The 27,719-nt window shown below is 46.5% G+C and overlaps 13 protein-coding genes across 13 annotated transcripts; 6 read left to right on the top strand and 7 right to left on the bottom strand.

Annotated features, from left to right (window-relative positions):
- Positions 1-2,396: 2,396 nt before the first annotated feature.
- Positions 2,397-2,984, top strand: ASPZODRAFT_166709 (hypothetical protein; the record flags this gene model as incomplete). Its single annotated transcript, XM_022726773.1, has 2 exons — positions 2,397-2,617; positions 2,680-2,984. The coding sequence occupies exons 1-2, from the start codon at positions 2,464-2,466 to the stop codon at positions 2,982-2,984; spliced, it is 459 nt and encodes a 152-aa protein (XP_022580966.1). The 5' UTR covers positions 2,397-2,463.
- A 1,116-nt stretch (positions 2,985-4,100) lies between these two features.
- On the top strand, positions 4,101-5,580 carry ASPZODRAFT_32476 (hypothetical protein; the record flags this gene model as incomplete). Its single annotated transcript, XM_022728239.1, has 3 exons — positions 4,101-4,308; positions 4,368-5,276; positions 5,336-5,580. Coding segments are annotated over 3 exons (1,362 nt in total), but the record flags the coding sequence as incomplete, so codon positions are not given.
- Positions 5,581-6,442: 862 nt separating this feature from the next.
- ASPZODRAFT_1962049 (hypothetical protein) lies at positions 6,443-7,128 on the bottom strand. Its single transcript, XM_022727439.1, has one exon. It carries the CDS (start codon positions 7,003-7,005, stop codon positions 6,541-6,543), a length of 465 nt encoding a protein of 154 aa, XP_022580964.1. The 5' UTR covers positions 7,006-7,128; the 3' UTR covers positions 6,443-6,540.
- A 3,398-nt stretch (positions 7,129-10,526) lies between these two features.
- Positions 10,527-11,540, top strand: ASPZODRAFT_142268 (hypothetical protein; the record flags this gene model as incomplete). Its single annotated transcript, XM_022724834.1, has 1 exon — positions 10,527-11,540. The coding sequence occupies one exon, from the start codon at positions 10,527-10,529 to the stop codon at positions 11,538-11,540; it is 1,014 nt and encodes a 337-aa protein (XP_022580963.1).
- Positions 11,541-11,800: 260 nt separating this feature from the next.
- ASPZODRAFT_25560 (hypothetical protein) lies at positions 11,801-13,588 on the top strand (the record flags this gene model as incomplete). Its single annotated transcript, XM_022728010.1, has 3 exons — positions 11,801-12,219; positions 12,285-12,775; positions 13,305-13,588. Exons 1-3 carry the CDS (start codon positions 11,846-11,848, stop codon positions 13,586-13,588), a joined length of 1,149 nt encoding a protein of 382 aa, XP_022580962.1. The 5' UTR covers positions 11,801-11,845.
- Positions 13,589-14,019: 431 nt separating this feature from the next.
- ASPZODRAFT_159365 (hypothetical protein) lies at positions 14,020-15,010 on the bottom strand (the record flags this gene model as incomplete). Its single annotated transcript, XM_022726402.1, has 2 exons — positions 14,954-15,010; positions 14,020-14,909 (listed from the first exon to the last, which is right to left on the bottom strand). The coding sequence occupies exons 1-2, from the start codon at positions 15,003-15,005 to the stop codon at positions 14,020-14,022; spliced, it is 942 nt and encodes a 313-aa protein (XP_022580961.1). The 5' UTR covers positions 15,006-15,010.
- Positions 15,011-15,601: 591 nt separating this feature from the next.
- On the bottom strand, positions 15,602-17,610 carry ASPZODRAFT_2129467 (hypothetical protein; the record flags this gene model as incomplete). Its single annotated transcript, XM_022727830.1, has 6 exons — positions 15,602-16,544; positions 16,597-16,662; positions 16,684-16,835; positions 16,914-17,051; positions 17,108-17,346; positions 17,420-17,610. 6 exons carry the CDS (start codon positions 17,608-17,610, stop codon positions 15,813-15,815), a joined length of 1,518 nt encoding a protein of 505 aa, XP_022580960.1. The 3' UTR covers positions 15,602-15,812.
- Positions 17,611-17,982: 372 nt separating this feature from the next.
- On the bottom strand, positions 17,983-19,396 carry ASPZODRAFT_159364 (hypothetical protein; the record flags this gene model as incomplete). The annotated part of the gene is made up of 4 exons (XM_022726401.1): positions 17,983-18,003; positions 18,118-18,666; positions 18,724-19,266; positions 19,322-19,396. The coding sequence occupies 4 exons, from the start codon at positions 19,394-19,396 to the stop codon at positions 17,983-17,985; spliced, it is 1,188 nt and encodes a 395-aa protein (XP_022580959.1).
- A 371-nt stretch (positions 19,397-19,767) lies between these two features.
- ASPZODRAFT_96686 (hypothetical protein) lies at positions 19,768-20,789 on the bottom strand (the record flags this gene model as incomplete). The annotated part of the gene is made up of 4 exons (XM_022730535.1): positions 19,768-20,106; positions 20,193-20,447; positions 20,500-20,668; positions 20,719-20,789. The coding sequence occupies 4 exons, from the start codon at positions 20,787-20,789 to the stop codon at positions 19,792-19,794; spliced, it is 810 nt and encodes a 269-aa protein (XP_022580958.1). The 3' UTR covers positions 19,768-19,791.
- A 298-nt stretch (positions 20,790-21,087) lies between these two features.
- On the top strand, positions 21,088-22,182 carry ASPZODRAFT_66185 (hypothetical protein; the record flags this gene model as incomplete). The annotated part of the gene is made up of 2 exons (XM_022729357.1): positions 21,088-21,353; positions 21,420-22,182. The coding sequence occupies 2 exons, from the start codon at positions 21,088-21,090 to the stop codon at positions 22,180-22,182; spliced, it is 1,029 nt and encodes a 342-aa protein (XP_022580957.1).
- A 270-nt stretch (positions 22,183-22,452) lies between these two features.
- On the bottom strand, positions 22,453-23,268 carry ASPZODRAFT_40785 (hypothetical protein; the record flags this gene model as incomplete). The annotated part of the gene is made up of 1 exon (XM_022728318.1): positions 22,453-23,268. A coding segment is annotated over one exon (816 nt), but the record flags the coding sequence as incomplete, so codon positions are not given.
- Positions 23,269-24,190: 922 nt separating this feature from the next.
- ASPZODRAFT_66845 (hypothetical protein) lies at positions 24,191-25,050 on the top strand (the record flags this gene model as incomplete). The annotated part of the gene is made up of 2 exons (XM_022729405.1): positions 24,191-24,819; positions 24,900-25,050. 2 exons carry the CDS (start codon positions 24,191-24,193, stop codon positions 25,048-25,050), a joined length of 780 nt encoding a protein of 259 aa, XP_022580955.1.
- A 1,438-nt stretch (positions 25,051-26,488) lies between these two features.
- Positions 26,489-27,175, bottom strand: ASPZODRAFT_66778 (hypothetical protein; the record flags this gene model as incomplete). Its single annotated transcript, XM_022729399.1, has 1 exon — positions 26,489-27,175. One exon carries the CDS (start codon positions 27,173-27,175, stop codon positions 26,489-26,491), a length of 687 nt encoding a protein of 228 aa, XP_022580954.1.
- Positions 27,176-27,719: the final 544 nt, after the last annotated feature.

The raw sequence follows: 27,719 nt of genomic DNA, 5'->3' as shown, positions 1-27,719 counted from the left end.
GTTTCTCTTCTTCGCTCAGCCAAAAAAACAGGTCAGCCAAAAAAACAGGTCAGCCAAAAAAACAGGTCAGCCAAAAAAACAGGTCAGCCAAAAAAACAGGTCCAGTGGAGGGGTAACAGGCCTCAGGCATCAGAGCTGTGGGTCTGCATGTGCCATGTGGCGCGCCTCCACCCACTTAGCTCCCACTGCTAGAGCTCATTAAGTTTAGCGTGGCGCCCAAAAAGGAAAAGTGTTGTCTGTTTGTTTGGAAATGAGTCTAGGGTTCTCAGGGACTCTTGTGTAGACATCAGCCACAAATGATACAATCATCAGTCATGATATATCATCCCTGTTATAGTACAGAGCTTCCTTTAGAACTACCTCCACTAGTCTCTTGTCAGTTTTAGGCATTTTCGCCTCCTGATGGGGATTGGCCCTTTTGCTCGGCAATATTTACCTAACCCTACTTTTCATTAGTCTACTTCCCCTGCTAAGTCTTGCTAATGCCGTCCAGTGCCGGGCAGGATTGCGTAAATCTCAATAGTGTCTTCTTTCTAATCCTGAATAAATAACGCTTCTGTGGGAGCTGAAATGAATATTGTCTTTAACCTTCTCTTATTTTATCATCAAATATTTCCTTTGTATGCTCTCAGCCCCCCCTTCATCATGATGGGCCTAACATTAGCCCAAGTGGCAGTCCTGCTCCCAGCTTTCATCCTTCCAAGTCTGGCTTTGGCCAATGAACCAGGGGCTGCAGCTCGAGTGTCAGTGGTGACCTTGACATCGACCTATACTGACACTGTCATAACCACTATCACTAGTACCTCTGCATTAATCACCACTGCAATACTATATATTGCCTTAACATATGCTCAGCCATTCTACACCACCAACCTCACTTAGTTAATATCTGGCAACTGGTTTAAGTAATATTGCTTAGACATATCCCTGGTGGGGGGGACAATTATTTCTTCTACTACATACTTATCGCTCTATGCTTATAAGTTGTTCTGCTATCAATCTCATCAAGAATATGATGAAGTCAACTATAATACTACTAGCCACATTTGCTATCTATTGACTAGCTTGCTCACCCTAACCTCGGCCCTGGCTTCTAATCAGGCTATAATGCGCTTCTCCAGCAATCCCTATACTATCACCAAAATATCTATATTAACGATACTATCAACTGAGACATCCACCATGGAGAGCATAGTGACCTACACATCAACCATCACTCTTTCACAAACACCCACCCCTACGCCTAGTATTACTGTATCCAGTTCAGCCCCTGCAAGCTCTTCGGCTGTATCCTCCTCTTCCGCCTCCTTGTCAACACCCATCACTTACCCAGGCACCAGTGCTCCAATTGCCACCGCAACGAACCTGCTACCTTCTGGCCAGGTGTATACATACACTGAGACACGATACTTCACGGATATTACCACTGTTAATGATTGTTCTTTAGAGGAATACCATGCGTTTGCTTGAACAGAGCTTTCGGGTTTATATATTAATATCAGATAGATTCTGATATTTTGTAGGCAATTCTCCCAAAGAACTAGTATTCTATGAGTTGTCTAAATATAAAAGCGTCCTTATTAGCGAGATGACAACCGGTATAAAGAATTCCAAAGCAAGGTCCATGTACCTATAGTAGGCAAGAGTGATTGGGTATTTCATTCTCCTCTATAGTATGAAACATTATATAAAAAGAAAGCGGGATACGAAGCAAATGTGATCAGGAAGGGAATATGGGATTAGGAAGGGATTAAATAATTCAATGCTGTTGTCTATTTTTTTCTTCCACTTTTGAAGTGCTGGGTATGCTATATTCAATTTATTCTCTAATCCATGTCGAGATCAACCTGTTTATACTTGGCTTTTTATTGGCTTTCTATTGGCTGTGGATGGCTGTAGATGGCGTTAAGCCACATATATGTCCCCTCAGCCCGTCGGCAGATCCTTTTAAAAGATCTCCACTTGGTGAGATGATCTAATGAATCAAACCCTACTGTATTACTATATTCTATGTTTATACTAAACAAGTAACTTGCCGCCGCTTCCAACGTAAGATTATTGCACCATTACGTGTCAAAGATTGTAATAGGACGTCGAGGAGGAATTGTTTGAGACATACAGATTAGTATGACAGCTGGAAGACTTTTGCAGGATTATAGTGCATACATAGGATTTCATGATGATCATTCAGGTACAGATCAGCACTCTATATATAGATATGATGACAGTCCAGTCAATAATGCTTAGTAAAAAGTATACTGGATATAAGCATTAAGGCGACCCGGCCTGTTGATCACCACTCCTTCCGCCAATGATCGCCCACTGAGTAAGACAGCTCTCATAGTCGATAACATATAAGAGATTCAGCTCAAGTTCACGACTTAACACTGGAAAGTATTATCATTCAAATTACTCTATATATCTATCACTTGTTTTCAACCGCATACTCATATCTATCTCATTATGAAGTCTTTTATCATTGCGAGTCTGGCTGTCTCGGCCATGGCTTCCTTGCCCTCCAAATTCACCCTCACATCCTCCACTTTGGGAAACCTTGTGACCGATGGAGTGGAGATCTACGTGGACGACGGTGCCTCTGGTCTGAGCATTCTTGAGCGTACGTCTTTTATCATTAGCCCAGGTTAAGGTTAGGGTTAGGGTAATTCTGACATGTTCTAGTCACCACCAAAGAAACCGACAGCGGCACCGTCCTCACCTACAACGTATCCGGCGTCGAGAAGGAGTTGGGAGTATACGTCGGCGAGAACGAAGTCGCTGTTTTCGTCGTGCCGGGCGCCGCACGATCCGCAGACATCACTGTCACGGGCTACGGGGAGAGCGATGGGTATTTCACCCAAGGCGGAGAGCAGACCTGGGCGTTTAACACCAGTGCAGAGGGAGCCAAGGCGCTCTGGTGGATGGCAGATCTGAGTGATCCTGAGGAGGATTTCAGCATTGTTCAGTTGTCAGTGGAGACTGCTTAATTATACTATAGATGACTATGAAGTAGTATATATATAACCAGACTGGAACCATCAATCTTGTTGGCAAGCTAAGAAGGGATACTAAATAAGTAGTAAGTAGAACTGCTGCTATTAGACTGCTTATATAGAGCACAATGGGTGCAATACTACTCTAAGTAGAAGTAGTAAGTAGTAACTGTTTTCATTGCCATATCAGTAATGTAATCATATATTTCCTTTTCACTCTATGGTATTAGAAATGAAAGAATCTATAGTAAAACTGACCTTCATGCCTTTTATAATGATATAATAAATAATATAATAATTTAGACTATTATGTATTCCATATCTTATATTAGGGAACATCTTTTATTCTTGAATTGGGCTTTTCAGCTATTGTTCCACACATGATTTAGAGATCTTTATAGCAGATTAACCCATAATTCCAGAGTATATATAGTAATTAACAGTGTTTCTTGCTATTATTAATACTATTAGTGATCTCACTTCTACTGGCTCCAGTGCCGCATTTATACTCTTCCTGGCGATTTGCCGAGCTTCGTCCATACTAGGGCCAGGTGCCATAGAGTGAGTCTTAAATATATACTTATTCTTTATCTCCTCATATACTTCCAGAGCAGCATTTTCTGGCTAATAGGGCTCTGTCAGGCACGCGCCAAGGCTGCCACACTCTCCAGCTAACTAGTACTTATGCATAAGCTGTACTCTGTACAAGTTACCTCGGTAGTATTCTGGCTGCCACTTATCGGTAAGGTACCTAGGTAGTTACATATATAGTACATGGTGGTATCATTTAACTATGGAGTACCTCTGCAGTAACTATCAGGTAGCAGCTAGTATCTGCATGGTACTTCTGCTTGACCAATCTTTTGAATCTTGATTCAATCTGAGTACTTAAGCTACCCCTCATCCAGAGTTATTATCTGTCACCAGCTATCTGCAAAATCTACAATGAACTATCTCACCCTCGCTCTCTTAGGACTCTTTTCCCACCAGTTCTTCGTCCGCCATCGCAACCCGGACAGTCTGGTGGGAAGATATTCCCCTTTTTTCGTCTTGCTTGAGAGTATTGTATTTTTCTGGCTAATATACGTGGAGGGATTCCATGCTCTTGTCACATTTACTCTTGTAAACGGCAGCTTCTTCATCCCCTTGTTCACGAGTATCACTGTTTACCGTCTCTTCTTCCATCCCTTGTCTTCCTTTCCGGGTCCTGTTCTCGCCAGACTGTCCATGTGGTGGCGTGTGTGGCAAGTAGCGCATATGAATTCATATGAGGTGATTCATCGTCTGCATGAAGAGTACGGGCCGATCGTCCGAATTGGTAAGAATACCATTCTATCTACTTTTTTACTTATACTTATATTCCTAATGGAAATCCAGGACCTAACCATCTGTCTATCAACGATGTGAACGCATTTTATATCATTTACGGCAACCAAACCAAAGCTGCAAAGCCGACGACCATGTATGGTATGCGCGAGGAACGAAGCCTCAACACCGAGCTGGATGTCCGACGCCATGGAGCACGACGTGTCCCCTTTGAAAAAGCGTTGAGTCCCAAGCGGATCGTGGAGTATCTGCCCGCGCTGTACCGGTTGACAGACTTATTGGTGACAAGATTATCCGAGGAAAAGGACCACGTCTTGTTGAATCGATGGTTATCCTATTTTGCATTCGATATCATGGGTGAGCTGGCGTACAGCAAATCCTACAAATGCCTCGAGACACGCACCATGCACGAGGGAATCGAGGCATTGGAGCAATTCCTCGCTGCGGCTTCATGGATCGGATATGTCCCCTGGGTCGCCCAGATCATGTCCCGCTTACCCATCCCCGACCCGACGCAGAGTCTACAGGACTTTGCTCGATCGGCGCTCGAGGAACGGAAAAAAGAGTCCAACCCGTCAGCGGATGTGCTCTCGTTCGTGTTTAGCGGGAAGCAAGATCTAACTCCTGGCGAACAGATGCAGGATGCGATGTTGCTGCAGGTTGCAGGCAGCGATACGACCCTGTCGGCGTTGATATTTGCCTGCTACCACCTGGCTATTGATAAGCAGTTACAACGCGATATTCGAGAGGAGATTCAGGGGAATCTTGAAGCCGAACTCACCTTCGATACCGTGAAAGATCTGGCTCTCCTACAAGGCCTGATCAATGAGACGCTGAGGCTGCATCCCCCGGGGGCGACGGCATTGCCACGGGAAATACCGAAGGGGGGAGTCCATGTCTGCAACACGTTTATCCCGGAATATACGACTGCCAGTTGTCCAACATGGTCAATTCAGAGGGGTAAACAAATCTATTTAAAGACTTTAAACATGCGACATTATCATACTAATATTTTCTAGATCCCAAACACTACGACAACGCTGATACATTCGATGTGAAACGATGGGCTGCTCCCTCTAACAAAGCCTTTATTCCATTCAGCATGGGCCCATCGAACTGTGTCGGCAAGCTGTTCGCGTACATGGAGATGAAATATGTGCTGGCCAAGCTCATCATCTCGTTTGACATCTCCCTGGCTGAGGGGGAGGATGGAGCCGCGTTGAAGAAGAGCAAAGATCATGTCGCGGTGGCGTGTGGAGAGTTGTGGTTACACTTGGGATGTATCTAGACTATTATAGTATATTATATATAGTATATATAGTATCATTTAGAATATGTCTAGATATTTAAGGCACTGATAATTCAGGACTAACAAGTATTTAGTTAATATAATATTATACTAGAAATCTTATATAAATTTATATCTAGTCCTGGTGGTGATGCTACCCATGTGCCCCCCCATGTAGCCCCTCATGTCCTCCTTAGAGCCCTTTATGATGATGTGTTAGCCTGTTAAGCCTCTCTCTCATGTCGGCCAAATACCCTTTGGAGTGCTCGCGCCAGTTGTATGATTCTTGCGCCAATCCCTCACTGATGCCCTTAAATTCTCTTTCAAATTCTTCATTCTGCCTCCTCAGCGTCTCTGGGAGTTTCTGTATGGCTGTTGAGAGGGAAGACTCCCTTCACCACCTATCTCATTGAGGAGACGCTCCTTTTCCACTCTCAATTGTGCCACATCCTGCCTGACACGAGCCCTAGCTGCATTTGCCCTGATCTGCTCTGCTCTGAGCCCTCTGTGTTGACCACCATCCACAATATGCAAGGAGCGGCGTTCAAGTTTTCGCATCGCATTCGGACGGTCGAGTTCAGCGGGCCGTTTACCATCTGGAAGATTGACATTCGACAGAGTAATAATCACGGACTGGCTATACTCGAAGATGCCCTTGTCTATCGGTCTGCTAGAGGACTTCTGAGGGCACTAGACTTTCATTTAACCAGGTATAACATTAAAGGAATAAACCATGCCTAATCCTAATACCTCAGAGTGGTATATAATATAGGATAAAACACCCGTCTCGGTACTTCCACCGCTGGCAATATAGCCTGCCCACTGAAAGACATTTGCTTTCTCCCCTAAACCTATATGTTGCCATCGATAGACATCTATTTAAACAGACACCCTTTAGCTTGCTCCTTCATATAATATAGAGGATGTCGTCCTATCTTACCAATTGCGCCAGCCACCTGTACTTTGTTCAAGGTAAAGCAATGCCCCGGATCCCCCATAACTACCCCTCTGTCGGTCGGTATTTCCGCTCGGCTCGATAGCAGTGGAGGGCTGGTTCGCCCCGACTTGAAGCACCTGCAAGTACAAGTCTTGAGCTTCCTGTACCCGCCGAGTGTGATATGCTTCAAGTGACGCTATCTCTTCTTTATGAGCTTTCTCGCGCTCCTCCATCCTCGCTTTATAATAAGCCTCGACCTCCTTTAGAGTTGCCCCTGTATATGTAAAGTTCCTCGTGGATCTTTGATAAATATCCTTTTCCCTGCTTTTGCGTAGTTCTCCAAGTTCATTGTCCATCTTATTGCGTGTCTGGGCAATTGCTGTTTTCCGCTCATTGTTTCGTTCATCAAGTCTCTTTCTTGCTTCATCAACTTCCCTGTTGAGTAGTCCTTCGTTTTGTGTCATTTTAATGTTCTGGCTACCGGCTGTTGTATATCTTCTGTGCGTCTCGTAGTTTGTGGTTCGGAGCTGAAGTAGGGAATCAAAGTAAGGATTTTTGTGAGAGTATGAAGGTTGAGGAAACAGGGTTTAGAAGATTAGCTTCTCGTCTAGACTAGATTGAGGGGCGGCAATTGAAGTATATATTAAGAGGATAGACCCTAAACCCTAAAAAGAAACCTAGACAACAATCCGAGGCTCACCAATAAGAGATCCCTTTTAATTTGTAGGCTATCATGAGTGAGTTTGCTTCCTGCGTCTGATGTGTGTGCTGGCGTATCAGAAATATCCCGCATCCACGCCCAGACGAGGCTGCAGAGTGCAGGCAGGGTGAATGGAACAAGCCCGCGAGGCTGACCAATACCAACCGGCAATCCGAGCCAACTCGTAAAGAAGTACGTATGCAATCAACAGCAAACAAAAAGATATGCAACCAGCTGTGGCCTGGTGGGGGATGCTGGGAGTCATCACAGTAGCAATGCCCTCTTTCCCATCGGGGGAGACCCTCATATCCTATGTTTCAAAGGTCCTCCCCAGAGTATATTACATCTGGGTGACGTCGGTATCCGTGCACTGCTGAAGGAGGATATCACTGGGGTGGACAGATGGTCTTTTAGATCGTCTGAGACTTATGAGTTGAGACAAGAAAAGGGAAGAACAAACTTGATTCATCAGAGATGATCCACCAGGGCAATCTGGACTGCCACGTACGATGCTTGGGCAAAGGTCGGCTTGTCTAGCTCCTGGTTTCAGAGGCGATGCATTCTATGGAATTATAGGGTTAGGGTTAGGGTTAGGGTTAGAGCTAGGTTGAAACAGTACATACCATACAAGTCCCGAGGCATGCTGAGCTGCGCAATCTAGGAATACACGCCCTCCAGCCCCGCCACGGGGGGATGGCCTTCGACTCCACGGTGATTGTCGCGGATATCACGCCGGCAATGGCAGGAAGGGCGCCCAGACTTGAGGAGGAGGGTGGCAGCAAGGTGCTGCATCAGATTCACGCCGCCAACAATGAACTATTGCCATCAGCTCTCAGTTCTCTTCTTCACTCCAATACACACTTTTCTCTCCGGCTATGGTCGACCTCCCTGCCCAGATATCCTCACAGCCCTGGTGCAACGCAGCCAGATTGCTGGAAACGCGGTATTGATCGATTAGCCTATTCCACGAAATTTGTATAATTAGCTTATCAGGGTCACCAGAATCGCCAAGCTGGTCGCCGTGGCTTTCCTTTCAATGCCAGCAGGAGATCTGCATTTGTCAGGGGCATGTGGTCGTCGCTGGAGAAGCCGACAAATATGCCTCTTCTGTAGATCCAGTGATTGAATTATTACCCAGTTAGTTAATACTCAGATACTGCGTCTTCACCATTTATCAACCATTTAGTTCCCAATTTCCGAGTAATTAGTGCTTATGTAGTCTGGAGATCCGCATTACAGATTAATCCCCGTTGTATCCCTCTATAGAACAGACCAACCATCCTGTCCGTTGTCTTTTCTTGTGGCAGACCACAATATTCAACAAGAGGAATAAAAATCTATGTAGAGTCACTTAATCTACAGCCAAGTATAAAAGAAAAAAACATACAACAGTAGGGATTCGCTGGTGGTCACCCACCCAACTACTAACCTACCGGCGTGTGGCTTGAGTACGGCTGAGCGGACGGGAAGCCCTATTTTCCACACCCTGTGGTCGTATGTGATAGAAGACTATGAAAGAAGGAATATATAGGATTCACTGACAAGGGGTATTGATCTTTGAACATCCTAGGCAGCACAAGAAAGACACCCATGAGGTCTTGCGGGTAGTAGTCGACATCGCCCCTAGCTCTTATCTAGACCCGTTCACTGATCGTTGAGATCTAGACGGACTTGACATTCTACTCTATTACTCCTTTTCATTTACATTTACGATTAGCAATAGGTAACCCTCGCTCCAGACCAGCATTCTGACCAGTCATTTTCTAAGAAATATCAAGAAAAATGATTCACTTACCCTGCTACAGAAAGTGCATTACAACCCTTCTTATCACTGCCTTCCCAAGAAAGTCTCAACAGACACTGAGATACTTCAAAAGGTTAGACCTCATTTCTGGTGTGTTGAAAGATGTAGTTGGTGATCAGTGGAGGCTAGAGGGCATGAGGGTTGCTCGCATAACCAACGCCCACTTTAGCTTATATGCCAGGCCACCACTGATCTTTCAATATCAGTTCAATAGTATCTATGGTGAGATTCATGACCAGCATGGGAGAGAAATATACTTTAGTACTAGGCAATATGACCAGCATATTAACCAAAAGGGAGAATCTTATTTTGTCCTACATTGGATACCCTCACCCAAGTAACTACTTTAAGCATAGTGATTTATTCCCTATTCATATCATTCATTTTTTGATTTAATCCTATATATAGTGATTATGTTATAAACTATGATGTTCTACATAATAAACATCCTCTTTATATTGATTAGAGAAGGTAGCATATTAAGCTTTCAGACAGCCCTAATACTAGCCCTATCCTTTCATCATCAATAGAGGGCAAGTAAAATATATATAAATTATTGAGGCGGCCAGGAAGCATGAGTTAGGAGTATGATCTCGAGTGCTCGTAAAAGAGTAACGCTTTGATTAACTCGGTTGCCGTCATTCTGTAACTATTTGGCAGTAGAGATACGAATGCAAATGTGGTCATACGTCAAGCGCCATAGCACGTCCCACTCGAATGGCAAACCTGGATGGACAAGCGACACCCATCCATCGATATCAATAAACATATTCTATACAGTACGTCCATGGTAGTACAGAGTGAAAAGATACCCTTGTGGTCTGCTCGGGCAATTTGAGAGGTGCTATTGGGGCGTGAGGTATTCCCTGCCTGACCTCTCTTGATATGATATCCTACACTGAACTGCAGGTATGTCAATAAATACCTTTGTCTTTTACCTTCCTATAAATGGAGGTCCATATCATAAGGAGGGTCTTGACACAGAAACTGCAATACTAGCTAAGGGAGATTTCTGTAATAGCTATACATTTTTCCAGTAACTTTAACAAAGTAAAACAGAAGTTGACATAAACTATGTAACTTCTACCAGCTGCCTTATCTTTTTCCAGTAATAGTTTATCAGTTATGATTGTGAAATATTCAGTCTTGAAACGGTGATCCGGAGGGACTCCCTGGGCGCGGCCCAGCATATTCAGACTCAGGTCAAAGATTAGGAAGCCTACTTGGTTGTGGAAGAAGGATACAGTTGAGGCCATCATCGCAGATTTAGAGGCGTGGCAAGCCCGTTTCGATCCCTCCTGGTTTCTCCTCATCAAGATTGCCAACCCTAGTATCGACAATGAGCTGGCACAGGCCAGGGAGACGGAGAAAACTTCAAAAAAACTCCAAATGGACTGGCCACCGCTGCCCAAAATCCCCTCGCACTTGCCGCAGGGATTCGAAGCGTGCTGTCGACCACTGGCAATAATCGCCGGTCAGTCATGCTCCCGGAATCACAAATGGAGTGGCGCAACATTCCCTTCTCGACAGCGACAGCAGGCCGGCAGAACACTAGATGGTACATTGTCGACAGCATCGAGGTCGACCACACCACCCGGATCCGCGATCTCCTGCGCGATGTCCGTGTGCTCGCTACCAAACTCTCTCAAGCAGATCCCCTGGCATTTGGTCTGCTCAATTGCAAGGGAGTGGTTCCCGTATCGCGGCAACACGCGGCTTCCAGCGAGAGGGAATACGTCCGATTCCAGCTCGTGTTCCGGATTCCACACGGCATGGAGGTGCTGCAGTCGCTGCGACACCTCCTTCTCAACTCGGATGCCTATCTATCGCTTTCGCAGAAGGTGCGGATTGCGCGAGAGCTGACCAAGGCGGTTAACTACGTGCACACATTCGACTTTGTGCACAAGAATGTGCGACCAGAGTCAGTCCTCTGCTTTGAGAGCAGCGAGGGAACACCCCGCAGCCATGCCTTCCTGGTTGGCTTCGACGCCTTCCGTGAATCAGGCACTGGTACGATGATGGGCGGCGACACGAGCTGGGACCGCAATGTGTACCGCCATCCGCGCCGCCAGGGTGTGAATCCAGCTGAACGGTACCGCATGCAGCACGACATCTACAGTCTTGGCGTCTGTCTGCTCGAGATTGGCCTGTGGGAATCCTTTGTTGAATATACAGATGAGAACGAGTCGGCTGGTCCTTCCCAAACCAAGGTTGGAAAGTCCTACAACCGCTTCCAAGCGTGGCTTAAGAAGAAACATGGCTCCGTATCGACTGAAGATCTCCCCGACAGGCTCAAGGACTACCTGGTTGAGCAGGCTGGCTCACTACTGGCCCCTCGTATGGGCGATAGGTATATACAGGTGGTAATATCATGCCTGACATGTTTAGACGACGATAATGAGGATTTTGGAGGGGAGGAAGGACTGAGTGATGATTTTGTTGCAGTGCAATTTATCGAGAAGGTGATGAAATCTATTGACGATATTTCGGTATAGTACATGAGATATAGCTTTGATTTTCTTCTCATCAAACTTCTATTAATTATAGGAAATATGAATATATATAACAATCCAAAGATACCGTTCTAGTGTTCGATGGTCCATCCACGCTAATCTAATCCACTATTATTGAATTATAGTTATTATACTGCCGCTTCATCCGCAACTTTAATAAGTTCTATGCTAGTTTATTGGTAAGCAAGGTCAGTTAATTAACTAGGTGAGATCTGACTCATAACTAGTATAAATATGCAGCACTCTGTTGAGTCACTAAAAGAGATTCTACTGTTATACATCTCACAATGTTTACTCCCGCCCAACTGGATGCGTACCTCGAGTACATCGACATTCCACTGGAATTCCGGCGCCGAACAGCGGATGGACAAGATGAATGGCCGCCTCGAGACTTGTCCTTCCTGACAGCGCTGCACACGCACCACATCTCCGCGATCCCGTACGAGAATCTGGCGCTGCACTACTCGATCAACAAACGCATCTCGCTCGATGCACAGCATCTGCTGCGCAAATGCACACGCAACGGACGCGGCGGGTACTGCATGGAGACCACCTTGCTGTTCACCGACATCCTGCGCAGTCTGGGGTTTACCGTGTATCCTACTGGGGCGCGGATTAGGTACCGTGTCGATGGGGTTCCACAGGGAGACTACTCGGGGTGGTATCATCTCTCTATTTCAATCTACACGTTTCACCTTTTTTCCAAGGGCTTGATCTGATTTGTAGGGTGCACGTTGTGAATATCGTTTCTCTCCCCTGTGGTCGATATGTGGTCGATTCCGGATTCGGGGGAGATGGGCCTATTGCCCCGTTACCCTTGACACCAGGTGTAGTGACGGCGAATATTGGCACGCAGGAAATCCGACTGGCACACGATTATCTTCCTGGCCAGATCAGTCAGACAGAGAGTCAGAAGAACTGGATCTATCAGTATCGCAACTCGACCGAGCAGGAATGGAACAGTTTCTACGCCTTCACTGAGACCGAGTTTCAGCGCGCAGACTTTGAGGTGATGAACTTCTTCACGAGCCAGAGCCCCGACAGTTTCCAGAGGTTTACTGTCTTGGTGGTGCGATTCCTCAGACGGGGGCAGGAGATATATGGGAAACGTATGCTGGTGAATGGCGATGTCAAGGAGAATCTCGGCGGGAAGACGCAGTTGGTTCGACGGTGCCAGAGCGAAGAGGAACGGGTGGCTTCGTTGAGTGCGGATTTTGGTATCATCTTGAATGAGGAAGAACGGGAGGCCATATCAGATACAAGATTATGATAGAGATGAAGCCAGGACATTGAACCTAAAGTCATTTTAGAGCCCTAACCCTAAGCCCTACTTTGAGAACTAGATATACAGATAGTGAGAGTACAATGAGATGCTCTAGCTTAGCTAGTATTAAAAGATATAACCAATGAATTCTATATATATATGATGTAATTATAGTAAATATAAATGAATATTCAGGATTCTTATGTATTTAGTCAAACAAAGCTTTTGTTCTGATGCACTTTTGAAGTTCTAGGTAGATATAATAATATAGTAACAATAGTATTCAACAAAAGGCTCTTAATTCATAATAGAGGTTACCCCCTATATTAAGTACAACAGCAATATGCAGGCATGATCACCATAATGAGGATGATCTATCTAATATGCGGCATAGCTCTACAAAGATGATACCACTTCTTCAACTGCGATTGATACCCCAACTATTTCCCTCATTGAGACTAGACACTCAACTCACTCTCTAGTTGTGATTAGATACCTCCAGCTGATTGCCACTGTCGGTGGTCTTGATGTCAGTCCCGGCCTTTCCCTGTTCGATTCCCTTGGAGAGCGGCAACGCCACCCATCGACGGTGATCGGCGTCGTTGTCGGCGCTGCCATCTCAACGCTGACGGCCGGGCTGGACACAGTCCTGATTCCGGGCCTAATAACGGCCATCAACGCCGGGCTGAACATCGCCGCAGGCGTCGTCACCAACATTGCTGTGGAGGCCGTCAAGGGCCTCATCGAGGGCAAAACGCCCACCTAGGCTTCTGTAGGCATGAGCGCCGCCGCGGGGCTTGTCGGGGACTTGGGGGCTCCTTGAGGAGCAGCGCCCTAAAGCCGCTGGGGCAGGCCGCCAACAAGGGACCCAACATGATGATCTTTTGCTCCGGGTCCAAGGTCCTCGCTTCACGTTTATCTCTCGCTGAGGGGGGATATCGGAGGCCATGGGCCGCGTGCCCATTCCTGGGCTCGAGTTGAGATGATTTAGATCGACTATTTATGACTACTCTATCTACAGCTAGGCAAAATCTGGTATAGAACTGCTGTTAGGGTTAGGGTTAGGGTAATTGACGTGGTTCCAGCCACCCCAGATGATATATAAAATGGTCAAACAGCTGGTATAATACATTAATTGAAAAGACTACTTTATTCGCTATTCATACTATTCATCCCCCTGATCTTCCAATAGTATTCTCATCGAAACCTTGGAAACAACGCCAGCGCTGCCTCCCTGGTATTCCGCTGATGGTCGTCACTGTACGCATCGAACATGGCAGAGAAATACTCGATCCCCTCCCTTGGGGCATTAGGAAAGTCGGATCCGAAGAGTACATGACCTGGATAAGCAAAGGAATACAGCAAGTCCAGCGTCATCTTTGAGCCAGAGAGGGCGGTATCAAAGTAGAAGCGCTTTGCGAGGGTGAGTAAATCCTTGGTGGTCTTCCCTATAGTAAACGGGGTGTGCGGAATCATGCCGGCAACGCGATAGATCAGATAAGGCAAAGTCCCACCAGCGTGCGAAAGGATAATCTTGCAGTTTGGGGCATTTTCAAGAGCGCCGCTGGTGATGAGGTCGATGGCTGTGCGGCCCGTTTCATGGGCGTAGTCGAACATCGGCTGCGGGAGGTGAGGGCTGATGAGTCTAGTATCAGCCAGATGGGTTGGATGGACAAAGACAACGGCCTTGCGACGGTTCAATTCCTTCCAGATGGGCTGGAAGTCTGGATGGCCAAGGTAATGGTAGTCTTCACCATAGCGGGTGAAGACCACCACCCCGTCGGCATGGAGAGTTTCGAGGGCATACTCAATCTCGCCGAGGGCAAGGTCAGTGTCGAGTAAAGAAGGCAGGGAGGCGAAGAAGCCATATTTGGTGGGATGGGCGTCTCGGATCGCCGCACCGTCTTCATTGATCTGACGAGCCAACTTGGCGGCGTTGACTGGGTTGCTTTCGATGCACGCGCCTGGAGCAGTCACAGAGAGGATGGCGATATCTGTTCCCACCGCGACGTTGATTTCTTTGTCGGCTTCTATGGTCCAGGGGGGAAGAGTCCAGCCGGAAGGATCCCCGCCGGCATTTTCAATGGCTGGAAGAATTAGGTGACATTTTCATCTATCTAGTGATGCTTACCCTCTGTGATGGCAGTGGAATAGAAGTGGTGGTGGACATCGATTTTCGACATTGTAGTTGACTGTAGATGAAGTTGATAGATATAAAGAATCGGGGTCTAAGGGCAATCGCTTACACAGTCCTAAAACTTTGAAGAGTAAGCGTATGTATAGGAGAAAGGGACTAGTATCAGCAGGGTCAGACTATATATCTCAGAAGCTGACAGGGCCTGCCGGAAGGCTGGCTAAATAGCGCTAGAATAGGAAAATATTATTACCAGTTTCCTAGTGCATCCTGGCACAGAGAATAGTGCTTGGTCAGGAAATTTATAAGCAATTACTGATAGCTTTACAATGAATGAGATAGTTAATAATAATACTAAATAATAAGTATAAGGATAGGTATATTTATTATTTGATATTATAGTTTACATTTCCCTATATTTTCGGTATTATATAAAGGATAACCATCAGATCTCTAATAACTTGAAAGAAATAGAACCTTTTCTAATATATGTAAGTAATCTTTAGGATCACGGTATAGGAAGGAGGGGGATGCCGAGACTCTTGGGGGAATTGTCGACTCATAAAGTTGGTTGAGTATATATCAAAAATTATCAGTTGCTGAGTGAATCAATCATGTGGGAATAATTCTACTTGCCAACAGGCGGTATTCCAACTCAATCTACGGCCAAGTATAAAAAAAACATACAACAGTAGGGATTCGCTGGTGGTCACCCACCCAACTACTAACCTACCGGCGTGTGGCTTAAGTACGGCTGAGCGGACGGGAAGCCCTGTTTTCCACACCCTGTGGTCGTATGTGATGGTTGTTTACAGAAGAGGGAATATATAGAGACACAGTTTGAAAAATAGTGCTATCACAGCTGGATCAGGACAGCCTCCCCGGCACCCACCAGCACCACCCCGTTCTCCAACACGTCTTCATACTTCTTTTCCCCGACCATCTCCCCAGCCTGATTGACTGACTGGCCAGCAAACGTGATATCTGTGGCCACATCGACTCCAGGGTTGGTCAAGCGGAAGACACGAGCCTGTTCCCAGCCCTCAGGCAGCTGCAGGGCCGTGTAGGGTCGTGCAGTCGCATCTTCAGTAGAATTCCAGATGGAAACGCTCACGGCAACCAGAGATTCCAGCTCACCCCCGGCATAAACTGCATAGGCACCCATGGAAGTGGTGTTGACCAGCACCTCGGTCTGCTTCTCGCCGCCGGCAAAAACTTGCGCATTGAACAGACTGGCATAATAGAGCGGGTATACCTGCGGATCCGTCCCGTTGAAGGGAGTCGCCACCCAGGCGGAATAGCGGCATCGTGTACACATGTGGAAGTGCACGCGGTCAACCTGCAGTGACGACAAATACATCACGTAATCGACTGCCCAGATCGCAGACGCCATCACATCTGAGATGCCTTCTGCCCCTTCACATGCGATTGAATTCGTCTCACCAAGTACATAGGGGATGCCGGATGCTCTGGTCAGATTGCCTAGGTACTCGTGGTACCACAGGATGGACAGCACGAGCGTTCGGTTGAAGATGGTGGATTCAATAGTCGGGCCAACTCCCGTATACCCGCAATTCGTTCCCATATACTACCATGATCAGCAAGAAGCTTCATTCTTCTTTTGAAGGGTGGAAGCTAACATCATGGTCAGAAACCGTTTTGGCCCTTTTTGTCGTCATACCGTCCGCCTCGGCGTTGGCAACGTCCTAGGATGTCTTGTTGTACACATTACGTGGTGACTCAAACACACAGCCCTGGAAAAGTTGTAGATCGTCCTTTCCTGTCAAGTTCAGGCTGATATTTGCTGCATAGTGGTTCCACTGCTTGACGTAGTCATCAAGAGTCCAGTTGGCAGATCGCATGTCAGTCCCAGGCCAGACTGGAATAGTTAGCAGCCTTCACTTTGTTAGGGTTAGGGTTACGACCAGCCCTAACCCTAGACATCACCATTGCTCACCGTCAACCTCATTCCCAATCTCAAAGGCGTATAGAGCATCTCCAAGACTGGTGTATGCTGCGTGTGCTTCCAGGACACACTGCGCCAGTCCGTCGCCTATATCAAAAAGAGTCTCATCAGGGTTATAAAAGTTGAGTCCTGGTCGATCAGCATAGGAATAAAAAACACTCCTTTGATTAACGAATAAAACGTACCAAAGATATATTTTGTATCAACAGGGAACTGGTGAAAGGACTGGAGAAACGCAGGCCCGATGAATGAGTAATTCGGCTGTGTAGAGGCGATAGACTCAAAGGGATCAATGATAGCCTCGGCCTGGTCGGGATAGTAGACAGCTAGACTTTGGGTACTCCCTCCAACCCGAAACATGGGTGGCTCGCCACTGATATCTACCAGATTCTGAATTACCTGCTGCGAGAAGGTGTTGGGATGCCTATAATAGTAGTGAGAATAGCAGTGGGAATAGTAGCAAGGGGTGAGCCAAAATATCAGATTATAGCTCTTACGAGTCGTTCCCTGCATACTCCACCATAAATGAGAACTCGATAGAGAAGGAGTTGTAGATGGCATCGTGCATCTGTTTCCCTGGACTTGGAGTCTGGGCTGGAGAGAGGCTAATGGTGCTAGTGATATTTGTGACGCTGGCTGCAAGTGGCAGCAGCACAGCAAGAACTGCCAATTCCATAGAAAGAGTCATATTGGTGGGAAAACGCCCATGTAGACCATGGTTCAATATTAATATAGTGAGGTTTAATCCACTTATATATCTTTCTCTCACACACTAGGAAAAAGCTTTAAGCACTGTCGGCTATTGAAATAGAGCGGGGTATGATCTGGAGTATGGACATGGAGTATGATCGTGGGGTATAGGCATGGGGGATAGGGTTGTTGTTGCAACCCCACGGGCGGACCAGATGCCGATCCCTGTTCAAAAGGCGGAGTACACGTAGATTGCATTTGCGGGGGAATCTTAAAGGCAGGCAGCCATCCGCCGAAGCTTGTCATCTTTATTTGAGCTTCGATCATATTGGGGCAAGTCTAAGCATTCAACCGAATTTTCTAGCCATACTCAATTTGATATTTTTTTGTTCTGAATTTAGATACTTTCGGTGTCAGACTTCTATATGTAATTAGCATAAGAATATCTACTCTATGAGTAAAACCAATCGACTGGAACCTCATTGAAAACTAGTTAAGCAGACACTATCGCAGTGACTTTCAAGGTTTCTAGAACATCCCGCACCAAGTCATCCGTATCCTCCACCCCCACACTGAGTCTAATCAAATCGTCATAAATCCCAGCTGCCTCTCGCGCCTCCTTCGGCATTGCATTATGCGTCATTGCGGCTGGTATCTCGCAAAGACTCTCCAATCCTCCCAAACTCTCTGCCAGAGTGAAAAGCTTTGAACTCTCACAGAACTTGGCAGCAGCATCACGTCCACCTCGGATGCGAAATGAAACCATCCCCCCTCCTAGTCCATCCCGGTGCTGCAACAGTGCAATCCGTCGTTGTGGATGTTCGTCAAGGCCGGGATAGTTGACGCTCAGAACAAGGGGCGACGTGTCCAATGATTTAGCTATTGCCAGAGCATTGCGAGACGCTGCCGGTGCACGAAGGTGAAGGGTTTTCAGTCCGCGATGAGCAAGCCAACAGTCAAATGGACTCGGAACGCTTCCAGCGGCATTTTGGATGAAGGAGAGCGTCTTCCTTATTTCAGGGCAGCTCAAGGCAATCACCCCCATCAAAACGTCCTAGAAGACGTTTCAGAATATAGAACTCGAGGCAGTTTCAAGAAGGTGAAAACTTACGCTGTGTCCATTGATATACTTGGTCACTGAATGCAGCACAATATCTGCTCCATGCTTCAAGGGGTTCTGGAAGTAAGGCGACAAGAAGGTATTGTCTACCACGACATGAGCTCCACCGGCATGGGCCATATCCGCGACACTCTTGATATCGACAAGAGACAGGGTCGGGTTGCTGGGTGACTCAATCCACACCACCGTCACCTTTTCGTCGGATCCCTGGCTGAGCAGCGGACCCAGTTCTGTATGGATATCATTCACGAACGATACTTTCACGCCAAATGCCGGGGCAAGATGCATCAAGTACCGATGTGTTCCACCATACAGACTGCCCATGGCAACAATAGACGAGTTTGACGCGAGCCCCTGGAGAACTGCAGCCGTTGCAGCCATGCCAGAAGAGAAGGCTATAGCATACTCTGCAGATTCCAATGCCGCGATGGCTTTCTCAAAGCTTTCCCGGTTCGGGTTGGCAGAGCGGCTGTAGATATAGGAGCCCGTCGGAGATCCGACATGCTGCTGGGCGAAGGTCGTAGCAAGGAATATCTCAATAGAAACTATGTAAGATGCGAATAATCCAAAGTAGATCGGCTGTACTTACAGGTTCTACCAGTGCACCCGTGCCAGCATCTCGCGGCAGGCCTGATCGGACAGCCTGAGTACCGAATCCTTCCATGTTGCAAATGGCTATGTTCATTAACAAAAGGGAAGCCTTTGCTGTAAATGAGAGAAGAATGACTTCTCAGTTCCAACAAGATAGCCCAGCTGATATTTAAGGGTAGCCTTAAGAGGGGTAATAACACTAAATCATAAAAGGAAACCTGTAGGGCGCGTTTTCAAAATGGTGGATAAAAAATACCTCATTCTTATATATTCCTAATAGATTAGCCCTATCTTATGATTATTAGAGGGGGTTTATGATATATTTAAGAGACACATGGGCTATATAATCATAAGATACTTCTAATGAGATGTATATCGTCCACTTCATAATTGCCATCTTTCCACATTTAGATGGATGGCACGGTAAGGAAATGACTATTATGAGTTTAATTGAAGGTACTTATTAATCTACTTCCTTTTGTAAACGCTCAACATATCAGTTCCTTTCCCACTCTCATACGACCTCTCAGGCTTGATATACCATTTCCTCTCGAAAGACCCCGTTTTCCCCTGTTGATCCGGCCTGGGAGGATACACAATTCCATCACCACCCTCAGCGAGTAGGTTCCAGTGGACGCCTTGCAAGGGCCACGGTGGGCCTGGAAGGCTAGGATCTCTGAAGAGAGGAAACTCCAAACAAAGCAGAAGACCACCGGAAACCAACAGGTCAGCCATGCGTGAAGCCCATTGAGCACGCATTGTTGGATGGAGAGCACAAAGAAACTATAGACAGTGAGATATATATATATATATATATATATATATATATATATATATATATAATAGGTCCTGCAAGATTTATGGCTTACAGTGTAGTCATAAATAATATCAAACCTCTCCCCCTTAACAGAGGACGATTGGAAGAAATCTCCATGAATAAAAGATACCGAGCCTCTTTCAAACTTGTTTACCCAAGCAGACCCGAAATTGTACGCTTGGGGAGTCTGGAGCTCTTCCCGTGCATAGTTCTCTGCGATGGAGACTCCCTTGGCCGAGATCTCAAGCCCAACAACATCGAACCCATGTAGAGAAAGCATGACCACATCGTAGCCCTTTCCACATCCCTAGGACCCGTAAGACTTATATTTTTGTGAGAATGGGAAGGCAGATACTTGCAGGAACGAGAGCCCTCTTCCTCCGGCCATCAACTGCAATTGGGCTCAGAATGTCTTCCCTCTGTTCAATCAGATCAATCAGAGCAGGCGAGGGCTTCCCTCTGTCCCACATGTCACTGTTATCGGTGTCCCAGAGGTTTGTCCATGCATTGTTATGCTCCTCGATCGAACTGCCACCTGTCAGACCTCTGTGACCCATAATGTCAAATACAATCAATACCTTTTTTCAAAGTGTCGGATCAGGCGAGTCTGTTTCTCAGGCGTCTGGAGTTTTTCTGGATGTGTTGACATTTTGCTGACAGGGCAAAATCCAGGAAATGAAATGGTTTAAAACAAATAGATTCAAAATACAGAATAGCCTTATAATTGAATTTATCCTGGTGATGGGAGGAGTTGTGTGGGGCTTTCTTTTATTCTACGCCTTACGGGTTTCCTTTTCAAGTAATTCTCCCGCTGATCGAGCCTTTGTGATTTCCTCTTTTAAACAAGGCCTTGATGATTTCAGGCGTATATTTACTTTCAAAGATAACTCTTGAACTTCTTGTCTCTTTCATCCACTACTATTACCAGGTGACTTGGCAGTGACAAGATGGAAGCAAGCAACCAAGCATCGCCATTTCTCGGTCAACCCAAAAAAGAATCTGTCGCTGACTGCATTGGAGCAACGCCGTTAGTCCGTCTGAACCGCCTCCCTGCAACGCTCGGCATCAAAGCGCAAGTATACGCCAAACTCGAATACCTGAATGCAGGCGGTTCAGTCAAAGATCGGATCGCCAAGCGCATGGTCGAGAAAGCGGAAAGAGACGGGAAAATCAAACCGGGAGATACCTTGATCGAGGCTTCAAGTGGCAACACGTAAGTCCGAAGCGGCCGGTCAGCAGAAACCGTAAATCTTGACCCTAACTCGTTCTTGATGGACAGTGGAATTGCTATTGCTCTAATGGCGGCCATCAAAGGCTACAAATGCATCATTACCCTCTCGGAGAAGATGTCCCTGGAAAAGGAGCGAGTTTTGAAAGCCTTGGGAGCGAGAGTCGTTCGTACACCGGCCGGGGTGCCCATTGACTCTCCGGACTCCATCCTCAGCGTGGCACGGCGTCTGCAGCAGGAAACCCCCAACTCCTTCATCCTGAACCAATATACCAATGCAGAAAATCCAGCGGCGCACGAGTTTGGGACCGCGGAAGAACTGTGGTATCAGACTGAAGGACGGGTCAATATTGTGATCAGCGGAGCTGGAACTGGGGGCACTGTTACCGGCACCGCGAGAGGCCTTAAGAAACACAGCAAGAATGTCCTGATCGTGGCGGTCGATCCTCTTGGATCCATTCTTGCTCAGCCAGAGGGGCTGAACGAGTTCAAAGCTGAATACAAGGTGGAAGGAATCGGATACGACTTTGTGCCACAGGTGTTGGATCAAGCAGAGCCCGACCTGTGGATAAAAACCTCTGATCGAGATTCTTTCCGGTATGCACGCAGCCTTGTGCGAGAGGAAGGGCTTCTTTGTGGAGGATCCTCGGGGGCGACGGTTGCTGCACTGGTCCAGCTCATGGAAGCTCACCCCGAACTGAATGTGGAGGATAAGCTTGTTGTCGTAATACTGCCGGACAGTCTTCGTAATTATCTCACGACTTTTGCCAACGACGACTGGATGGAGGAGCATGGCTATAATGATCTTGAATAGTGGCTGAACTCCAAGGCTGAATGATATAGAACAGTGAATGACACTCTACTATAATAATACCTGTGACTATGGTATATCAGGATTGTTCGATACTTCCGGATCGTTGGACCTGCGAAACTCTACAAGGCACTCGGGGCTTTGCCAGGACCAGATGGAAGAGTCAGACCCATGGATTTCTGCTGTGTTTGGTGTCCATGGGAGGGGGAAGAATGGTTTTGATGAGGCTGCGCATCGGTCGAGAACTTGGAGATTTCCAGCCGAAGAGGGATCTAATCCCATCCCATCTTTGAATAGTTGCAGCCAGTCCGGATTGTCTGCTGCGGTTTGATTCCAAGGGTCTGCATCACCATACACAAAAGAGCGTGCTTCCTGCTGGATTGAACCATCCGTGACGGCCACTCCAGTTGCTTGGTTTTCGCGCACAAAACGGATCAAGTGTTCTGTCAGCTGCTCAAACGGAGTTGGTTGGGTTTCTCCACGCTGCAGACAGCACGCATCACCAAGACTCGGGTCATTATTGCATCTTTTCGAGGCGCTGAAGGGATCAAGGCCAGCAGATTCAGCGCCAATAAGGTACGGCGGCATGGCATTTTCAACCGCCAGGGCCACGGCAGGATCAAGCCCGCGACAGCCTTTCCAATCCTTCATTAAGAGGCCCTGCCGGAAATGGGCGGCAAGATGATCATTGCGGTCTGTCCACCGAGTAAAGACCTCCATGCAAAAGCCACATCGCGAATTGATATGTGTCACTTCGGACCTCCAAGCCTCCACCTGAGAACTACCCTTCTCAACTCCATGCATCAACCGTAGATGCTGGACCAGATGGTCTTTGCGATAAAATGTACGAAGGGCACATGGCTTTTCCTGACATTCCCAAAAGCGATGGTTGCGAAGATGGGCTTCTGATGGGTGTTCGCTATTGCAAAACACGCATCGTGAGAGAGATGAAGATGCATCCGTATAGGTCGGTCCAAAAGGCGCGCAAGTCCAACTTTCCAGCGAAAGATGCAGACTCTTCTCATGCCGTACCCAGTCATGCTTTGATTTAAACACATCGGTGCAAAATGTGCACTGGTATGGCCGTGTTGGCAATGGCTTCATAGTACAGCCACCAGGGGATGGAGACTTCCTGCGCTGGCGTCTCCGGCGTCGGCGCCGTGTTGGAACTCCGGCATAGAACCGACCAAACGATCCCGAGAGGGTTGACGCAAAGCTGTGGGCAGATGAAGCTGAGCTACTGGACACGCTCGACCTGGTGGAGTCAGACGCGGCAACGGATGGCGTTGAGCGGTGAGGCTGTCGACGACGTTGCGAGGAAGTGAGAGAATCATGAGAGGCATTCGGTAGATTGTCGTTGTTCGCAGTTGTGATGGAGTTTGCGATATCACTGAGCAGAGCAGCTTCTGTCTCTGGCGGGGAGTTCTTCCAGCGATCAAGTGGGCTCAGTTCGAACCCCTCGTCGTTTATTAGATTGGGTAAGTCAGGAAAGAGGGAGTATTGAAGGTCAATATCATCTAAAAGAGATGATGGGAGCTCATTATCTGACATGGCAGCTGGTGGCGGTTTCTCAGTGTTGAGATCTTGTCTTGGTTATAATAAATGAATGCCGGCAAGGAACTGATTCTGATGACTCATCCAAGATACGCCTTTTGGGTTACCAAATGGGGAATGTCGGTCCGAACGAAACTGGATCATTATCCTTCCAGCCAATCAGAGGGGCTATAGGGTCTAACAGCATGTTTTCTCCAGAGATATGGATAGTAAACTTCAACAAGTCAATCAGTGCAAAATCAATGATATGGAATTATGAATAGTCACCTACCTTATATATGCTTCCCCAGTTGTACGGCATGTGGATGATCGACGCCATTAGGCCTGAACCATGGAACATAAAGGTTAGGGGTAGCTAGATGCATAACTGTAATTATAAGATGCTTTTTTCCCCTCCATTTAGACATCCGCCTCTGCCTAGAGACTCCCATCACTAGATTCACTCATCAGCATCAACATGGAGCCACACACCTGGTTTCGAAAGTGTCAGGTCGCCCCCGGCACTGTGATTTCGCTTACATCACCTGCCCCCTCCACCTGGAGAATCATATCTAAGGTGAATGAAAAGGAGCACCAGATGGACGAAGAAGATATCCGGAGCGGCTCTCAGCCCTCCTTCGCTGCTATAAAGCTTCTTTGCCATGATGAAAGCGACCCAAACCCAAACCAACAGGCCCTGATGCGGATCTACCAGCAGATCCCCTGGATAGGCACTGAGATTGAGCCTGCGCGCATCCGAGCTCCACAGGCAACATCATACACGCATATCGAGCTTGAAGCACTTCGCAATATGACTGAAGGAGGATCAGATATAACGCCTAAGCTGCTCGCGTGGTCAGAGGGCAAACAGGATGAGGACGGGGTGGTCCCAGGCGGTTACTTGACCCATCTGGTCTGGGAGATTGTTCCTGGCGTGTGTCTGGGCAAGGAGATAGATCCAGCACCTTTTTGGGAGCTGCCAAGGGAACAGCGCGACGCCGTGCGGACTGCCTTTGAGAATGGATATAACCAAATGATGTCTCTGGGATATTATCCGATCTTCGCTGCACCGAGAAATTTGGTATGGAACTGGGAGAGACGAAATTTGTTAGTATACTATACAGCATTCCCCCCTCTCCCTCTCCCTGTCTATTCCTTTGTATCTATCTTTCTAACATAGCTACTAGGTACTTTGTCGGCTTCTTCGATTGTAAGCGCGGAGACATCAAATATAAATGGAATATCAAATTCCTACCTCAATATGGCTTGGTCAAGGTGCCAGACAGGAAATGGTGTAGCCGGGACTGGAATGGAGATACAAGTGGATGGGAGTTCTAGGCTGATTTAGTTTACAGACTCTGGTGTTATCCCATGGAGGGTGCCGGCTTTGGCAATTTTACCACGACAAAATGTTCAGAATTTTTAGCAGGAAATCAACAAGTGTCTCTATATTCTAAAAGTATTGTAGTGTTTTCTACATGATATAATTTAGTGCTATAGATCTACTCCCTTAACTTAAATAATATATACTTGACTTGCTTTTAGTCTTTCCAAGAATGAGACTATAATTAGACACTAATTAGATATATTATCATTTACCACGAATTTGTACGCAGTGATAATATATAGAGTCTTTATCTATACTTATTAGTGAATAGCCATGCTACCTAAGTTAATTGGAAATGTCGCCTAGTGGCAATTTAAAAGTCATAGCATTATTAAAACTACCTTATATACTACTTATGCCCAGTATATAGTGTAAATTAGTGTAGCTTTCACCTAATTATAACCTTTAAGCTTTGCTATTTGCTGATTATTATTATTCTAAAGAATTTAAAGCTCTAAGATTTTCTATATGATTAATATAAGTAGCTTCTTGGGTCACTAAATATGATATATGCAGTGGACTACCTACTAGAGGGCAAAGTCATCACCACGCTGGCGTGAGATTGCTGTGTGTGATAGCTGGAGCCCAATTATTCCTCCCTCTAGATTAATAAAGGAGGATATCTAGCATTATGCTGAGTTTATTAATCATTGTCACTATATATACTTAGCTATATATAAATTATTGACTATATTAGTCTAAGTACCCTGCTCGGTAACACTCTCTAACACCCCTATTCCGATACAATCCGTGGCTTAAATATGCAAGCTTGTTAGACCATTGTAAAGGCATACAGACGCTAGACTACTATATAGAGAATCCTTCTAGGAGTAACTTAATATAGTTTTTTCCCCGAGAAATAATCCACAAGCCAGATAGAAATATCTGGAACTCCTTCAACTGGCCATATGAGCCCAGGGGTCGTTTATCTTGCCCTGTTTGGCGAATTATAGTTGCATACTGACGAGTCCCACTCACAGATCCCTGCTAAATAGTTCGGGTCAAACCGACCCGCCACGGGTTTGGTGGGGTCAGCCCGTTATACCTTAATTCAACTAATGCCATTACAGCCATAGACACCGGAACCTGGGGTTGTCACTGGATACGCTTGGCCGTAGATGAGTATATACTATATAATTATACATATAACCCTTGGCCAAGTATGTGTCTATATATTTATAATTTGGCAATGCTGATTAATTGTGAGCTGAAAATTCTAGAAGTAACAGCTTATTCAACCAAGCTCCAGCAGTAAATTAACTATTCCATAAAACATAGAAGTACCTTTCTGGCGATCTAGTAAAGAAAATGGCCAAGTCCTTTCATTCAATACACAGTCATATTGAATCTGCCCCACAGTCACGCAAGTCAAACAGCTGACAGTGGCAGCTAAATGTAGGTCACAGTGACAGAGTCTTCAGTAACAGAGACTGAAGTGAGAAGGCCATTCTCTTGTATAATATTGAAAAGGGTAGCATCGGCAGGACCGACGGTGTCGCCAGATGTAGTACCGGCCGAGGCAGAGGAGAAGGTGACAGTGCCGAAGTCTGCAAAGGGAACAAATGAATTGTTATTGATCTTGAAGTCCTCCACGATCCACTCGGCATTATATTCGCACAGAGGGTCGTGTCTCGTATTAGCAAAGGTGTATATGGCCGACTTGTCTGTTGTAGTGTTCTCAATTGTTGCAGTGCTGGAAACATTACTGGTCATAACTGTTACCTTGACCACATCGCCAGCAGAGATGGCCAGGTCAAGGGTATACTGGTCTTCTGGATACCACTCGTACCACGCGTTAAAGGACACCTCGCTGCCTTTAACACAAAAGTTGACGCCACTCTGTAGGATCGCAGTCTCGCAGGTGTCGCCATCAATGCCCACCCAGGCTGCGGCACAGTAGCTCTCCTCACTACTGCTATTGCCGCCAGGGGGGGCTGAAGGGGTCGGCACCGTGAACTCAGCCGTCACGCTGTTGTACCCTGTGCCGACCAAGACGGCGCCAGCCCAGTTGTCACTGTATTTGTCCTCAACTGTGCGCTTGTAGGGAGGCCTGTGAAGCTGGTGGTTAAGAGGCATGGCCATGACGACACTTAGCAGGAGTGAGATGGTCAGAGGGACGTTGTACTTCATCTTGAGGGAAAATATTAGCTTGCTAGGTTCTTGGAGATGTAATGTCTGACGGGGTGTAGATAAAAGAAGGATCAGGGCTGTATTTATAACCTCATGAGAAGTTCCTGCAACACATATCTCCTGATTCTCTCTTCCACTAAATGTCAGATTTGCTCAGCTAGAAGCCCTATGCAGGGGCATAAGCACATTCTTTGCATGCACAGCCATCTTGTCAGTGGGCTTATTATAAAGAGCATATTAGATGACAGTAGAGCCATTTGAACATGGCTATCTTCGGGTGAAGTACCCAACAGTAAGGAGGTGGCAGCTAGGCTTGACAGAGAGAAGCAGCTGGAGGGTAGTATAATAGTTATATTGTTCAATGTCTCTATGGTCACTATAGTGTAAAATTCAGAGATACAACTAGTTAAGATGTAGAATTCAGTAGACATAACATCTAGACATATATTCTATTCATTTGGCCACATATAGAGTAAACTGATTCCTATGC

This window comes from Penicilliopsis zonata (assembly GCF_001890105.1).
Source record: "Penicilliopsis zonata CBS 506.65 unplaced genomic scaffold ASPZOscaffold_7, whole genome shotgun sequence".
NCBI classification, from domain to species: Eukaryota; Fungi; Ascomycota; class Eurotiomycetes; order Eurotiales; family Aspergillaceae; genus Penicilliopsis; species Penicilliopsis zonata.
The sequence above is the reverse complement of the archived record's forward strand: the minus strand, read 5'-3'. Positions and strand labels throughout refer to the sequence as shown.